The sequence below is a fragment of the Phytophthora infestans genome, genomic scaffold (genome assembly GCF_000142945.1).
Source record: "Phytophthora infestans T30-4 supercont1.20 genomic scaffold, whole genome shotgun sequence".
NCBI lineage: Eukaryota > Oomycota > Peronosporomycetes > Peronosporales > Peronosporaceae > Phytophthora > Phytophthora infestans.
This window is the reverse complement of record NW_003303739.1, coordinates 859206-876671: the sequence shown is the minus strand read 5'-3', so window position 1 is coordinate 876671 and position 17466 is coordinate 859206. Positions and strand designations below refer to the sequence as shown.

Genomic DNA, 17466 nt, shown 5'->3' with positions numbered 1-17466 from the left:
ATTGGAGGTACGAATGAGTGGAAATGTTTGTAGTACTTAAGTGCAGGATGCTCCATGATTATGAAGTAATTATTTAATGGCGACGTTTTCTTTTTGGCGAATCAGGTGGTGTTACAGAGCACATGTCGCATATTTGAAGCCATGTTGAAGTGAATGCGTGCCCATAGTGTGCCACACCGGGATTTGACAACCATTACCCAAGTTGGTTGGTGGTGGAAGTCCTTGTGCTTTTCCATGAAAGTATCTTATACCGCCATTGAATCATGCTAGCAGTAAATAAAAATGTCTAAAGCAGGAAGCAGTGAGAGAGTGCAAAAGTACCACAAGTTGTATTATTTTCCACAAGTCGTGGTATTGTCGCTTCGCCGACTTGTCCAAGTTAGAAGTGAAGCTGCGCCATCTACATGTAGCGTGTGATTCACGATGATTGACTGTACTGTTTTTTTGTTCGGCTGGCAATCAAACGTCCGACAGTTAGCTTGTGCAAGTCGAGTACTTTCATCCGTTTGCATCAGCTCTCATTTATCAAAAATGACAAAGAGTCTTGCTGCCAACGTCGCGCTATTGGAAGCGGTGGTGAGAGGGCGATTGCGGGACGTGAGACGCGCTGTAAAGAACCGCGCTGATGTCACGTGTAAGGACGAAAAAGGAATGACGCCCATCGTGCTAGCTGCGTGGCGTGGAGATGCTGAGGTCGTTGACTTTCTAGCGCATCATAAAGAATCTGAAGTTGCTTCTTCGTCGGAGTCGTTGGGCTTTGATACGTATCTGAACGAGGCTCTTTCTTTCGCGGTCGCATGTGGCCGAGCCGAGGTTGCTAGCGTGTTGCTTGACTACGGAGCTGATAAAGATTTTCAACCCGAGAACGACGCGACACCGCTAATGTATGCAGCTATGTGTGGCCATATCGGCTCGGCTCAACTCTTGCTGGACTGGGGTGCAGACACTCACGCACGAACGAACAAGAGAGCGACCGCTCTCCACTACGCTGCTAGAAACGGGAGACTTCAGGTTTCTCAATTGCTCCTTGATGCAGGAGCCAAGGTCGACGCCGCAGGTGACAAATTGATGACACCGATGATGGAAGCTGTTCGAGAAGAGCACCTAGCTGTAGTCGACTTGCTCCAATCGAGGGGAGCTTGTCTTTCTCTGTCACATAAGTATGGACGCACACCATTACACTTCGCAGCAGAGAGGACGGAGCTCGCAGTAGTGAAGCTGTTGCTGGATAGAGATCAAGATGTCTGCGTTTATATAACGGACTCGCAGGGGCTTACACCGTTAATGACCGCCGCTCGTGCGGGTAACGACAGCATTCTGAGGGTGATTTTCAAGCGAGGGTCTCGTGTGGATGCCACAGCGAAGGACGGGAGCACGGCGCTGCATTTGGCAGCGTACAACGGACGTCTTGATGCCTGTCGTGTTCTGATTGGAGGTGGCGCCGATGTGAATTCGGTAGACTACGCCGGCTTGAACGCGTTGACGAAAGCTGTCCAAAGGGGACACACAGACGTCACCAAACTACTTTTGCAGAACGGAGCAGACGCCCGCTTTACGACAGACTCGAGAAGTCTGCTTCATCTAGCAGTGGAGAATGGTGTCGACGATATTCTGCATTTACTCTTGGATCGAGTTAAGTGTGTCGATGCCGTTGACGACAAGAGGTTCACCCCACTTATGATCGCTTCACAAGAAGGAAAAGATGCGGCGGTTGGCCAACTGATCTCTCGAAGTGCAAACGTGGACGTTCGTACGACGGACGGTAGCTCTGTGCTGCATCTTGCAGTGAGAGAAGGGCACTTGGCAACGTGTAAACTCTTGTTGCAATCGGGATAAAGCAGATGAGCGGGGTTGGACACCGTTGACAGTAGCGGCCGATTTTGGACTGCACGACATCGCATTGATTCTGCTACAGAAGAATGCGAATGCTAACACGAAGACAGCGAATGGAAATACTGCATTGCACTATGCTGCATGCAACGGATGCGCTTTGACATGCCGGTTCCTCGTGATGCACGGCGCTGCAATCGACCCAAAGAATTGTTACGGAGCTACACCGCTTCTGATGGCAGCTACGCGAGGAAATACAGACGCGTTTAAGCTACTTGTGGATGAAGGAGCTAGCATTGATGCCAACGACCATTGCAAGCGGACGCCCTTGCATCTTGCTGTGAAGAATGGGGCCAATGATGTCGTGAAAATGCTTGTCGGCCGTGGAGCCAACGTCAAATTGAAGGATAGAAGGGGATTCACGCCGCTGATGGTCGCTGCGCAAGTTCTGCCATTCGGTTGCTGTTGCCCAGAAAGAAGTAACAGCTCATTTTCACGGCCAAACAAAACTTGTAGGTCCGGGTAAGGGTTACAAAACTCGTTTTGGTATCGTGAAAGATACACCTACGCCTAGATATCGACTCGCTCTTTTAAATAAGTAACTTAGGCTATCTCCACTCAAGTTGCTATTTAAGCTTATATTGCTAAATAGAAAATATTACAATCTGCTATCTCCAGTCGGGGTTGCTATTGCTATGATAGAATAGCAACTCGACTTTTGTTGCTATTCGAGGCCCGAATAGCAACTAAGGTGCAAAAATAGAAACTGGCACAACAGAAAGATCGCGCAGCATCATGGGGAGAGGCAAGAGGTGGTGCGATCAGGAGGACGAGGCTCTGGCTCGTGCGAACAAGGCTGCCGCTGAAAACTCCATCCAGAGGACTGATCAAAAGGCTACTGCTTTCTGGGAGAATGTGTGCCAGCGTACAGCAACAGCTTTCGGCGGCGACTCTCGGACCTTGCAGGCCATCAAAAACCGCTGGAGCTTAATTTCTCATGACACGGCCAAGTTCGCTGGGTGTGTTTCTCGCGTGAAAGCTCGCAATAAATCGGGGAAGAATGATGACGATGTTGTCAATGATGCTGTCGCATTGTTCCAGGAAACTCATGGAAGTAGGCTCGAGTATTTGTCGTGCTGGATGATCTTGAAAAGCTGCCGCAAGTTTGCTGCGTTTGGCTTACCTGCTCGTCAAAAGCGTAGCCGTGACGCTGTGCCGGAGCCAGAGAAAGAGACTAGTGAGCGTCCACAAGGACAGGATCAAGCCAAGAAAGCACGAGTTCAGGATTCAGCTTTAGAATCGACGTCATCGCTCCTACGCCAGCTACTCAGCCGTATCACGGAGAAGCACGAGAGAGTGCTGGCAGAGATGACGCGTAAAATGAGCTGCGTGATGAAGAGCTAGCTATTCGCCCTTTTTGAGACCTCTTCTAGATCACAAGAAGCAACGCAATTCATGGATTTGTTACAGAAGAAAAAAATGCTACAGCTTGCTGAACAAGTACGCAGTCTTGAGACTGCTCAAATGTTGGCGTCTGCAGAACTTGTCGATGGTGGTTGCGCAGTTGGCCAAACTGACGAGGCTGAAGTTGAAGCAGAAAACCGTGATCATAATCCTGGTGGTGACGTGGCAGCAGACTCAGTGTTGACCTAGGGCCGATCTGGACCCGTGAAAGTTCCAGTAGTGCTCAACAAGCGCATTACGAAGCTCTGCATTATTGGCCTCGTTTGTAATTCGGCTTAACCGAGCTGCATATTGCCTTATATCCTCAGATTCTGTTGGAGGCTCTTCGTGATTATCTCCAAATGAACGCACCATTTCAACTGGCCGTGAGATACTCGTGTTGACAATTGCTTTACCTTTGTGAAAAATGCGCATGTTATGTAGAATTAAACAGCAGAGCATTACATCTTCCATTTCATTCGGTTTCCACAAACGACACGGCCGATTCAAAATTCCAAACCGCTTTCGCAGCATTCCGAAAGCACATTCAATTTCCTTACGCACTGATTCCTGTACTTCTGCAAAGCAGCGTTCCCGCGGGTTGGATGGACTGGAGTGCGCGGCTATCAATATATGCCATGGAGGGTAAATGCCGTCAACAAAGTAGTATGGTTGTGTACGAGTGACTGACTGCAATTGGTACTGCCCTTGCGAGATAGCTCCACTCAGGATTTTTGCAATGAAAGGCGAACGATCTAAAACATTAATATCATTTGCCGAACCTGGCATTCCGAAGAAACTGTGCCAAATCCACCTGTCTGCTGTCGCAACAGCCTCCAAAACGACGGTGGGCTTCTTGTTTTTCCCCTGGTAGTAGCCCTTCCAGGCGTTTGGACATGCCGACCACTGCCAATGAAAGCAGTCTAGCGAGCCGAATAGACCAGGTAGGCCTCTGTTGGCGTTGAATGTTAGGATAGTTCTTGTATCTTCATACGATGGCGGTCGAAGAAACTCACCACCTAAAACCTCGACGACTGCTTTGCAAAACTTCTTGAAGCATGGTGACATAAGTGACTCGCTGATACGGTAGTATGCGTCCTGGGCATCTGCCGAATTATCTTCTGACAACATGTGAAGCGAAGCGGCAACCTTTTGCTCCACCGAAGCTCCCATTTGGCCGACAGCATCGGGGTGCTGCTGGAAAAATCGATCGTGAGATGATAGAGCCGTGCAGAGCCTGTAAAACACGGCTAAAGAGACACAATGCCGCCGTCGAAACTTCTTCTCATCGTACACGGGGTTTTCGCCAAGGTAGTCGCGAGGCGATGTTACGGGCGCTGGTCTTGGGTCTTCCTTTTTGCGAGCCTTGCCGCTGTAAAGACTGTACTGAACACAGCCCTTGCTCAGCACTTACCAGCACACAGGCAGCGGCAAGAAAGTCGTCGTCGTTATCAAGGAGTAGGTAAACTTCCTCGTCGCTGCTCTCCATTGTGCCTTCCGTAGGTGAACAAGCAATCTGACGAGTGGAGTCGGCGAGGAGTCGCTATTGCTAAACGTTCAGTCAATAGCAACAGCCAATCACGAATGACCGATAGCAATCGGGATAGCAACCAGGAGTGGAGATAGACTTAGTTGGTGCTGAATATCTGATTTTCTTTCCAGGTGAATGTTGCATGTGGCCAAGGGTAACCTCACTGTAAATTACGACTAACAGAAGTAATTTAATCCGCGTGAATGTAGACTAAAGCTTACTTGTGTGTGATCGCTGTGCGACTCGCACAGTATGGTCGCATATATACTGCTAGAACAACGCATCCAGCGGAATGCATGACTGCAGTAATTGTAAACAGTAATGTGCGTCAATAAGGAACGGATGTGAGGCTCAATTTGTACAGAGCAATTGAGTTTAACCCATTTCTGGCACTTTGAGCCTTAATTCTCTATTCTTGTCAGAGGACGCGAATTACTGTAATGCCACTTAGGAAGCGCCCTGCACACAGTTGTAAATCCAGAGCTTCTCCGTGTGAATCACGATTTTGTCGAAAAAAGTTAAGGCTACGGCCGGATACATTACTCTGACGTGGCCCTCATTTTTTTTTCGGAGTGAATATTTATCTGGACTACTTCGTTCCATTTTCGGAATACAAAGAGGGCTCTGTGCTTTGGTGGATGAGCTGACACGTGAAACGTAAGGTCCCAGTCTAGTCTCGTGCTGAGCAAAATGAAATTATTTCGATTTACAGTACAATGTTTAGTCCATGATAATAAACGCGAGAACGATGTTTTGACGTACACAAACATGATTATGTTGTTTCAGGTTAACCGGTGATTTGAAAGCTGATGACAGAAATCTCGCAATCAACTCACCTTTCTTTACCTTGCCTCTCATTTTAATGGCCATTAACCAATTTGTCTTGCCTTTGGTACACCTCTCGACTATGCGCGTCAGCTTCTTCATTCTACTCGTCGCTACTGCACTCATGTCTACGACTAAAGCCGTAGACAATATCGACGGCTTCCGTACCGCTCGAAACTTAAGAGAGCATCACGATGATGAAGCAAGATCAATCTCGAACATCATCAAACGTATGAAGATCTTGCAAGATAAACGAAACTCGGCGAAAGTGGAAAAGTTACTGAAGAGGGACGTCTCCGCTAAAACGCTGTATAAGAAGACCAAAGTCCATCCCGAGAAGCTGCACGACATTTTGAATCTGAAGAAATTGCATGAACAGGAAATAAAGTCGCGGTCAACAAACGCCTACGTAAGCAAGCAGTTCCAGAAGTACACGGACTACAAGGAAATATGGAAATAGTAGCAATAGACTTTCCTTAACAAAGTCATCTTTATCTCTCCTCATTTAAAGTAAATGACTCATAAAATCGTTTGCGAAGTAGAAAGGATGCATTTGTGTACATGTCTCGACTCGGAAGCCGCTTCCGGCTCGTACTCAGCTGGTATTCTTCTACCTTTAGCGCCAGTAAATACCAATCCGAGGTGAACGGGTAGACCATAATGAGGAATTAACTTTAGCAAGTAGGTTGGATCCAAAATGGAAAAAAAATAAGTAGGTGCGTTTTTCAAAAATAAGTAGACTGGAACCAAAAATATACCTAATGCGTAACAAATAACCAAACTTAGAATGACCGTTTAAAATTTAAGAACATATATTAAAGTCTTAAAAGTAATATCGTACGACCCGCACAAGGCCACACAGGCCCAAGCGTACGATCATACTTATTATTGCTACTGCTAGTACTACCTAGTTTTTCCAGTGGAACTCACCCAGGAAACATTCTCCACTTGATCGAGCTAAAAGAAGACATGACCGCTCTACAGCCAGTCCGTTTCGCAACTTCTCCTGGCTAATCAGTTTTGAAACCCCATCGCCTTGCCAGGACGAGGTGCTCACATCTATTCATTCATCATATTCTGCGCTCTAGCAAAGACTCCATACGTGCACTGTTAGCCAAACCAAAATGTCGGAAACTGCAAACGTGTCACCATTTTTCTGAAAGAGACCGGCTTATGCCATCTAACTCAAGGAGTCGAGACCATACACCTGCACCGTTGAATGTGACTGTACCTAGCACAACTACTCCCGGGAAATCGAGTGCATCAAAGTCGAAGAGCAACACACCTGATCGTCACAGTTTGTATGGGTACATGTATAATTTCTTAAAAAATTGAAAAATTGAAATCTGCTATTCTATGAAAAAAGGTTAGGGAATTCACATATGAATAACCCCACGGCATTGTGGGTACAGAGGTGTGTTCTGCTCGCTGAGTGCATGGGCGACAAGTACTGACATACATTCTCTGCATGCAGCGTGTAGGCAATTTGGCGGGGTTACCGGATTCTCAAGGACACCCAAGCAAATGAACCAGTCGTTGGAGGTGGCAGTATCCTCGTCTCTGCGGGGCATGTCATCATCGTCATCGGATATTTCGATGATGACAGGAGCCGCAGGCTGCATACGCCGCGATCTTCTTGTTGCTGGGGGTTCTTCAAACGGTGGAAGGGGGGGGGGCTCTGTTGGTGTCGCCCTCTTAATTCTACGACGGGAATTGGTACTGCTGCTGGAACTGAGCTCGTAGAGCTCTGGATGGGTGGAGAAGGACTAGGATCTTGACGCTGGACCAGCCGCAGCGCAAGCTGCTCGAGAGCCCCACGCCGATCTCTTGATAATCGACGGTCGTAAGCAAGCTTGGCTGCTCGAGCTTCCTGAAGTCGGCGGGCCTTGAGAGTCGGGTCATGCTGCTCCAGGCAGACGTGGCGACCGACACGCTTTCTGAGGCTATGTGCTGACAGAACTCGACCGCAAACAGGGCAAGCGACTCGCTCGGACATCGTAGATAGATTAATAAACCTATTTACATCGATAGCGTTTTGTTGTGTTGCTGCATCGTCTTGTAAAACGTCTTTATATCCTATCTAACCCTCAACTTCTTGTTCCTAATTATACCTTTTTATAAGTAGGTTAGTCAATCTGGATCCAACCTACTTGCTATAGGTAATTCCTCAGACCATAATCAACGCCAGCATCTACGTTACACAAACGGTTGATAGCGACGACGAACTGCATCTGAAAAAAAATCCCACACCCGATTAGACTATGCTTGATAAAAATTAGGATGCGGTCAGCAATAGCACTGATATAGTTCTCCAACATCTTATCCATAGTGTGTATTAATACCATCTTGCAGCAATATCCACAGCTCGAGTAAGACTTGATCGAGTTGTAAATTTGAAAAGCAGCAGGGTTCAATCGAGCACATGATCGTCAAGAAAAAAGTTCTATAAGCTCTCTCTTTCAATCTCTATTTCAATTCCGAACGACGTTACCGCAGCACAATGTCGACAAGACGACAGCTCTTACGGCAGCACATCTGCCCCTCATGACACAAGGAACAACATAAAAAATGTGTCAAAGCAACACAGCTCGGTAAACTAATTATCCGGGGTCTGATAGATTAGCGTTATTGTCAAAGTTCCCACTCCGCTGATTCACAAAATTTACATTATTAGTGCTCATTCATCACTCGAAAAAAAAGACTCGCAGTGACCAAGCCAACTTGGGCTCCATGGACGATTCAGCTAGCACCTACCGGACGCTTTTAACTGACGACGAGGTCCCCCGACGCAATCCCCGCCACAAGGAGCGGATGTGCAAGGAGCTGCTACGGTCTCGACTGCAGCAAATCGAGCTACTGGGGGAGAAGCTCGAGCGACTTTCCGAGTTTTCGCTAAAGCTGATGGATCTCCATGAGGAGATTGCTGTTATACTCGCACGCGAAAAGCAAGATACAATGCGTCTAGCAGCTGCGACCGGGGCTTCTGCTCACGACGTCGGATACGTTGTATCGTATGCTGTGGCGCTCGAGGAGTGCTGCAGTATTTTGCTGGATCAGGCTTTGTAAACAAATTACAAAAGCGATAAAGGAGGCATAAGGAGGTTTACGTAGCAAAGTTAAGACGACAAACGAATGCATATTATATTTTAAACGCTGAAAACAGTTCGTGACCGGTCGCTTCTACCGCTTTCGCTCGCTTATTTGACTTCGTAGTCACCTCTGGCTGCATCAAAATTATCCACATGATACGCAGTCGCATGATGGCGACATCGTCTTGTGTGACGGTTGCGCTAGCAAAAGCGGTGCTATCCTTGAGTACTGCATATGTTTGGGCGATACACAACACCCCGCATGAAGATCCATCTGGCTGTGTTGGCGCATTGAGTCACACGCCATTTTCGACGACAGGAAAATCAGTAGCTTGCATGGTCTCATGATGCCAGTTTCGTAAAAATTTAGCCATTGTGTCCTGGAAAATGGCTTCTATTGTTGCTAGAAATTCCGTCCCACACAAGGGTTCGTGATAGTACGGTGTGATGCTGGGCGTTTCCTGTTGATAGGCCAGTCTAACAATGATGACGCCCCAGTGATTTTCGTTTAAGTGAACTGGCAACACCACATAATTGTTGACGATATTCGTGTCTTCGGAGGGCTTGGGCATCCCATAGTCGGAGCGAACGAGCTCAGCGCGTAGCTGTCGCCAAGCGCACCGCAGATGCAGCGAATAGTAAAGTCAATCATGAGGTCGTTTAACATTCGAGTCCGGGCCAGGCTTCCCACCATATTATCCACCCTGATAGAGCACGCAGCACTCGTAAGCCTAAATTCGGAGTTAAGGCAAGATCCGCGCAGAATATTTGCCGCTTCGTTCGTCAAATCTTTGTGTTTCTCGCCTGCTTCGGAAGGGAATAATACTTCCAAATCAGTCTCTTCGTCAAACAACATTGGCGTATCGAGCATCGTTTCCCACTTAGTTGATAGAAGCCATTCCACATCTGCGTACCATGCAGTGCATTTTGCGCAAATGTTGTAGAACTCTTTCATTCGGTACACAGCCCTGCTAGACATACAATCCAAAGAGTGCAGCACAAGAAACAACACAAAAACGTGAGCAACACATGAAACAACACAACCTGATGAGCAGCATTGCGAAGTACGAACCTGGTGAGCTTCGGAGTTCCACCCGAGAAGAAAGCTACGATCTCCTTAGTCGTTCCTTCCGAGTGCTCCGAGTCGGAATTATTGGCGAAATATTTGGGTTTGGATCGCTTGTTCTTCTCTTCTTGTATAACTGCACTCAGCTTTGTCACCAGGTGCTTGGGCACAACGAAGTTGTAGTCGAACTGTTCTGCTCGCACGTAGGCTCGTTGACTGCGCGCAGCCCGTGCGCCGATGAAGTCGTCCGTCATGGCAGTAGGGTAAGTTGCCAGAATTGATCGGACGTACTCGACGTCATTTGTATTGTTTGCCCACTCGAGTACTCGCGAAAGTACTGGTGCACTTTTGTCTGGAAGTGTAATAGCTGCTAGTCGTTGCGGCTTCGCCACCGCTTTTATCCGCGCCTGTTTCACCTTCTTTTGTTGATTGTGCCGGGGCTTAGCTTTGGGTAGCTGAAGTACTTCTATCTTGTCGTTTTTCGCGCAGGTGGTTTTGAAACAGCCTTTGCCTTTGTTTGTACAATTTCCTTTGTCAGTAGCATTTTTTGCTTAGGCGGCGTAGACCCCGACTCAGACGAATCCAGTTTTGTCTCCCACGTTTGCGTCAAAGTTAGGAGCTTGGTGTTGCAGCTTGTGCTGGTTGATTTACGGCTTGTGGTGCTTGCTTTGGAATCCGACTTCACGAAATGTTGTCGCTCGTGGTCATGGGGGGGGCTGTACATTGCCTCCCGCAACTAGTAGACCGTGTTCAGCTTGCTCCATGTCACGAATCATTGCCATTGTGTCGATGAAATCAGCTGGATCAATGTCAGATCCTGTATTACTCTCGTTAGCATCACCAAGAGCCGCAGTATCGTCCGTGCTATCGTCGGGCATCGTTGTCGCACCTGACGTGTATGTTGGTAGCTTTTGCATGCCATTGCGAACTATCTCTTTCCACGATTGCAGTGCTGGGTAGAATGCTGGACTGGTTAATCCGGCAAGGTACTCAATTACTGGCTCGAACGCAGCTTTTGCTAGGCAGTACTTCTCTTCCGATGATAACATAACCACATTTGCCTGTTCATGTCGCCTCAGCTTAACATATACAACCCGCGGCTTTTTAGTCCGAGATCGCACTCCACTCCGCTCAACCCCACGCGGCGGGGGTACTTTCGGGTTCACACCTTGTGTTGCCAAACCATCGTCTTGTGTTGCTTTCCATACTTCTTGTGTTGTTTCGGTTTCTTGCTCTGTTTCGTAAACTTCACTGACGTCGGATGGCTGCGTAGCGCCGTCGTGGGAGATGCATTGACCCGCATCTTTCATCGCTACCTGCACTGTCTGGAGCATGCATACGCCATCTGCAAATTCTTGATCCATATTCGCCATCGCCAGCATATCCCAGCGCTTAGGTATAGTTGATACTGGCAGACGCTCAAATTAATGAACATTGGCAGCGATATACATCAAATGTTGGCATAGTAGATTGTAGCTGCAGTAGAACAGACACAACCACGACCACTGAAAGTCGTTGCATTGATGTGTATGCTCTCCCGTTTGCACTTCCCACTCACCAACATCAGGACCACGCTTAATGCATGTTGTCGCAGCACTGAATACCATAAAGTAGTCCCATTGGGTGCGTACGCTAGCCAGCATTGTGTCGCTCAGGTGCTTTGACACTACGAGAGAAATCCGGGAACGCCATCGGGCTGTCGCGCCCTTGACGTGTGCTTGTGCATGGCGGTAATGAGATGGCTTGTTATGGTAGCCTGGTGAGATAGTAGTCCACTCACTGTTGAGTCAAGTCGGGGGCGCTTCCCCAGCAGAAGTTTTAGCTGGTTCCAGTTTGACTCGATCCTGTTCGTCGTCGTGTTACCGGCCGTGAATGATTTGCCCCTGACGTGGTCTGCCCACATTCCAACACAAGATTCCCAATTCGCCTCGAAATATTTCTGCAGCGCTGGGCATTCTAGCTTTCAAATTTGTCTGAACGTGGATACTTCTGAGTCGAACGTCGTTTTGGTTTTACTGTTTCCAGCAGCACAACCGGCAACATAACGTTAACAGCACAACAAACAACACAAGCTAGCAACACAACAAACAACACAAGCTAGCAACACAACAAACAACACAAGCTAGCAACAAAACAAACAACACAAGCTAGCAACACAACAAACAACACAGCACAAACACGCACCAGTATATGAGTTTCGCGAATGCCGATTCCAACGTTTCCCTCTCTGTCACCTTCAAATTATACTCTCTCCGCTTACAAACCTTGCGCCAGTACGTTAGCGCATGAAACTGACAAAGTAAAACATCAGCGCCAGGAAATGCCTTCTTCAGCACTCGCCACTCAACGAAGTCCTTGTCGATGACGACGGTCAGGATTGATTGCCAGGACGTATTCTTGCGTTTGAATAACTCAACAAAGAGCTCCATCGTGACAGCTTTTTGGTCGAGGGCTAGAAAATCAATTACAGGCATTCCTCTGCCTGTAGCAGTTGTAACAACAAGACTCCCTGTAGCATATACACGAGTATGATATCAGACCTCATTTCAAGAAAAATATAATTATCGACGTTACCCAGATGATATCCCAAATTATTGGTCCCATGTGTCCAGTCCATGACTAGCGTGTCACCCCACTATGCAAAACACTTTTTCTGAATGCACGTTTGCATCGCAATCACACAAGCGATATCCATTTGGTCCTGAACTAATAGGACGTCATTGCCGCATTCCCGTCAGCAAAATAATCGAGAATAGTTTTGGTGCGCTCGAGGGTTGTCGTGCCCAATACTTGACGGAGCAGATTTATCGTTTGTTGTGGTGTTAAAACCATATCTGGATAACATCAACGAAAAAAAGGAGAGTGATTATATAATGAGTTAGCAAAACTGAATAAAAACATAGATACTGCTACAGCCAAATTCACCAGCGACACCCACCAAGCTGATTCGAAAGATATCGGTTGATATCAGAAGTGCTCGTTTTCATTTCTGTCAGAGCCCAAGCTCCCTGCGTACCTGGGGTGGGACAGACAACGACTTGACCCCGCGATAGGAATCGTAGATATTCTTGCTTGTCTTGTGATTGTGGGTGGAGATCTAAGCAAAACCAGCGACACCCACCAAGCTGATTCGAAAGATATCGGTTGATATCAGAAGTGCTCGTTTTCATTTCTGTCAGAGCCCAAGCTCCCTGCGTACCTGGGGTGGGACAGACAACGACTTGACCCCGCGATAGGAATCGTAGATATTCTTGCTTGTCTTGTGATTGTGGGTGGAGATCTAAGCAAAACATAGTTGTTAAGAAACGTTAAAGAAAATGCATCATAATAGCCATACCTCCGAGTCCGGATCCACAGTCACCTTCCATTTAGCAACTCCTTTTTCAACTACGCTGACAGTTCGCGCCAAGAAACTTGCCATGCATCCCGTGTATCGCAGGTCACAATCACGCCGTCCACCACCACGAGCTGACTGTGTTGCGCCATGAGTGCACCACATTCGTTTAAACTGTGTGAAAACCGCTCGGGAATGATCTTTGCCCTAGGGCGACTTGATTAAGCAACACAACAAGCAACACACACAAATAACATAGCAAACAACATAGCAAAAATCAACAATGTTAGCAACAGCGCACGCTGTTCATGTGCCAACAGAATACGGACCTGTTGCACTTGGCACGGGTTTCAGAGCTTCGAACGCGATAGTGCAGAAAATTTGCAGCCTCGTAAGAGCGAAGGGCCTCTTGAAAAGTCTCCCAACTGTCAAACGTCCTCACTGGAAGTGGTGGCTTGACGTTTTCGACTACCTGATGTGCCTTCATCATCTTTTCACGACTGTCGTACGTTTTTGTCCGGCGTCGCACAATTTTGCTCTTCGCCGACGCCGTGAAATGAGCCCCAGTTGATCCCAGGCTCTTTGTGCCAGGTTTTGGTCGATTTGGTGAGGGATCTTCGCTTTTGTTCGCCTCAAGACACACTATGACAGATTTGGCGGCTGTAGCGAAGCCGGAAGGCTGTGCTTGCGTTTGGGCGACTTTCTGATATGGGCAGTGGTCGCGGGGCGAGCATCAACAAATGGCGCGTGACATGAGTTCTGTGGTGTTGTAACACATGGAAGAGCAAACATTCAAAAGCAACGTAATAAGCAACAGCAGTAAGTGTTATTCACCAACAAAGAGAAATTGAACGCGGATATATACCTGTATCGACCAAAGCGTTGTTATCACCCGGCTCCGCGGCGGTAGATTTGGCGTCTGCCGCCACGGCCTTTTCGCGCGCAGCCTCATCCTTCTCGCCCGCCGCAACACTGGTGACGTCGTCGTTCTCACCGGCAGCCACATCCTTCTCGCCCGCTGCAACACTGGCGGCGTCGTCGTTCTCACCAGCAGCCACATCCTTCTCGCCCGCCGCAACACTGGTGGCGTCGTCGTTCTCACTGGCAGCCACATCCTTCTCGCCCGTAGCCACGTCCTTCTCGCCCGTAGCCACGTCCTTCTCGCCTGCCGCAACGCTCTTCTCCCCAGAAGCGCTGTCGTTCTCGCCCGCCACAGCGCCCGTATCCTTCCCACCCGGTAGCGCATCGACCTTGCGCGCATCATCGCAGGCTTCGTTCTCCTGGCCCTCCATGTCTGCATCCTCATTTGCGATATCCTCAACCGTAATCAGAGGGTCATCGACGTAGTCTTCGTCGCTACTGAAATCGTGTATAAATTCGCGTCCAGCAAGTAGGTAGTCGACATGCGGTCTTGCCCGTATACAGCGCCCTATACATGATAGAACACAACGTTGTAGATTAGGACAACGTGCTGCAGGCTGCCTGTCACTATGTCCCCCGTGTCTTACCTGTGCTCTGCGCTTCTCGGCGCGCTTGCTGCTTCGGCATCTTGCTTTCCCCCCTTCTTGGAAATGAAAGGTCTGTACAACTCGTACTTATTGAATCTCGTACTTAATAGACACTGTAAAATTTACATTTCCGCTTTTGAGATTTTTAGCGTAATATAATTTGCAATAACTTACCCAGCAACACAAAACGCCATTGTGTTGTTCTAAAAGAGAAATCGTCATGTTGTAGTAATGTTGCGGTACCGACTCTGGAACTGAGCTCGTACAGTCGTGCACCTCGTTTCCGGCCCCGGTATGGCTTAATAACCTGCACAATCTAATGATTGCGCCACATGCATTGCGCAAATGAGTTGCCCATCTCCTTTGGACCAAATAACCTCAATGGTATTCCCCTCCTCGAGGAGGGATGAAACGCCGCACTTCCGCCACGATGTATCAGCTCAATCACTTCACCATACAACAGCCCATTATAACTTTTGTCGCATAACGCCATGGCATCCCGTCCGCCTATTCTACGTTGAATCTCGCCAATAAGCAAACATTGTGCAGGAAGGCAGCCACAGAGCCATCATGGACACTGTCTCAGCTCACTCAGTGGGCCACACAAGAGTTTCAAGCCCACGTAAAGCGCTCCACCCTCCAAGGCATTCTAAAGCGCAATAGGGACTACGAAGACGTCCCGAATGCTCACTCTCTCCGCAAAAGGTTTTGCACGGCTTCGCAGCGCTCGTTCGATGAGTATCTCATGAAGCGGATCGAGGCCTACAAGCGATGGCACGGCAACGCCACCGTCACAGGTGCCATCGTCACCAGCATTGTCTCGCGTGAAGGGATACAGCTACCCAGCGGCACTGAACAAGTCGCGGGTGGCTGTACCGCTTCCAACAGCGCACTGGCTTGTGGTTTTCAATGCGGCATGGCGAGGGTGGTTCTCTAGATACGCGAGCAGTGGATGAAGGCGTAAAGTCCTTGAAGGCTGTCGTAGCCAAGTACCATCCACGAGATGTGTACAATATGGACGAAACTTCGTTCTTTTATCGAAGAAAACCCAAGGGACTCTTACGGTAAATAGAACGGAAAAGGGAAAGAAGCAGAGCAAGGAGAGAATTACTGCGTGCGTAGCGACAAATGCAGATGGGACCGAGCGACTTCCGCTGCACTTTATTGGGAAGTCGAAGGTGCCTCGACCACTGAAGGGCCGCGATGTCTTTGCTGAAATTGGAGCGACGTACACGAACACTTCAAAGGCATGGATGAATACCACCAAGTATTGTGAGTGGCTGGAGCAGCTCAACGAGAGCATGGTGGATCAACAGCGGCATGTACTGTTGCTCGTAGACAACGTGTCGTCTCATAACGACGAGCCTGTTGAGTTAACTAACGTCGTTGTTCACAAGCTTCCTCCCAACACAACCGCCGCCTTGCAGCCAATGGACCAAGGGTTTATTAAAAGTCTCAAGGACCACTACCGTGCTAAGAAGCAGGAGGCCGAGCTGGACATGTTTTACAAAGGCGAGAAGTATACCCCCGTTAATATTTATACAGCGATGAAGTGGTGCTCAGAAGGTTGGCAAGAGGTATTGACAATGACCATACGAAACTGCTGGAATCACACTGGTATTGTGTTGAAGATGGATTTGAGATTTGTACTTAATTAAGGTAATACAAAGTAGTACATTTGGATTCCATCTGTTCCTCTATAAATTTTCGCAGCTCGTAGACTCTATATGGTCCACCCCGCCGAATACGAGGTGCACGACTGTAGAGCCCTAGGGTGGAGAAGGACTAGGATCTTGACGCTGGACCAGCCGCAGCGAGCTGCTCGATAGCCCCACGCCGATCTCTTGAAAATCGACGGTCGTAAGCAAGCTTGGCTGCTCGAGCTTTCTGAAGTCGGCGGGCCTTGAGAGTCGGGTCATGCTGCTCCAGGCAGACTTGGCGACCGACACGCTTTCTGAGGCTATGTGCTGACAGAACTCGACCGCAAACAGGGCAAGCGACTCGCTCGGACATCGTAGATAGATTAATAAACCTATTTACATCGATAACGTTTTGTTGTGTTGCTGCATCGTCTTGTAAAACGTCTTTATATCCTATCTAACCCTCAGCTTCTTATTCCCTACTTACAAGTAGGTTAGTCAATCTGGATCCAACCTACTTGCTATAGTTAATTCCTCAGACCATAATCAACGCCAACATCTACGTTGCACAAACGGCTGATAGCGACGACCGAACTGCACCTGAGAAAAAATCTCACACCTGATAAGAACTATGCTTGATAGTAGTTAGGATTGCGGTCAGCAATAGCACTGATATAGTTATCCAACATCTTATCCATAGTGCGTATTAATACCATCTTGCAGCAATATCCACAGCTCGAGTAGGACTTGATCGAGTTGTAAATTTGGAGAGCAGCAGGTTTCAATCGAGCACATGATCGTCAAGAAATAAGTTCTGTAAGCTCTCTCTTTCAATCTCTATTTTAATTCCACTACTGATACCGGTTCACTAGGTTTTGCATCACGTGAGTAGCTGACCCATCTTAAAGCTGGTTCCTCCAACTGGTTGCGACCTATTACACCAATCAGCTTTGATTTGCCATCTTTGTGACTGTCAAAAACTTGCGGAAGAGTGCCTTCCAGCTGGAGAATGATATCTACCAAGGACGAGGCTCTGACTCGTTCACTACAGTCAAATGTTGAGCCTTGCAGCTGAAACAAGCAAACCACCTGCTTGTTTTCCGTCAACAAGCAAAGCCCAGGTGTGCTGTACGCCAGACATGCGGCTTTGAGTTTCCCACCGACACTTCGAATCACTAGTCAGACAGAGAGCGTCACTTG

General features: G+C 48.1%; 2 protein-coding genes across 2 annotated transcripts; both read left to right on the top strand.

The window, feature by feature from the left end:
- Nucleotides 1–531: 531 nt before the first annotated feature.
- On the top strand, nucleotides 532–3234 carry PITG_10728 (uncharacterized protein; the record flags this gene model as incomplete). Its single annotated transcript, XM_002901520.1, has 3 exons — nucleotides 532–1750; nucleotides 2091–2288; nucleotides 2609–3234. The coding sequence occupies 3 exons, from the start codon at nucleotides 532–534 to the stop codon at nucleotides 3232–3234; spliced, it is 2043 nt and encodes a 680-aa protein (XP_002901566.1).
- Nucleotides 3235–5711: 2477 nt separating this feature from the next.
- On the top strand, nucleotides 5712–6089 carry PITG_22925 (secreted RxLR effector peptide protein, putative; the record flags this gene model as incomplete). Its single annotated transcript, XM_002901519.1, has 1 exon — nucleotides 5712–6089. The coding sequence occupies one exon, from the start codon at nucleotides 5712–5714 to the stop codon at nucleotides 6087–6089; it is 378 nt and encodes a 125-aa protein (XP_002901565.1).
- Nucleotides 6090–17466: the final 11377 nt, after the last annotated feature.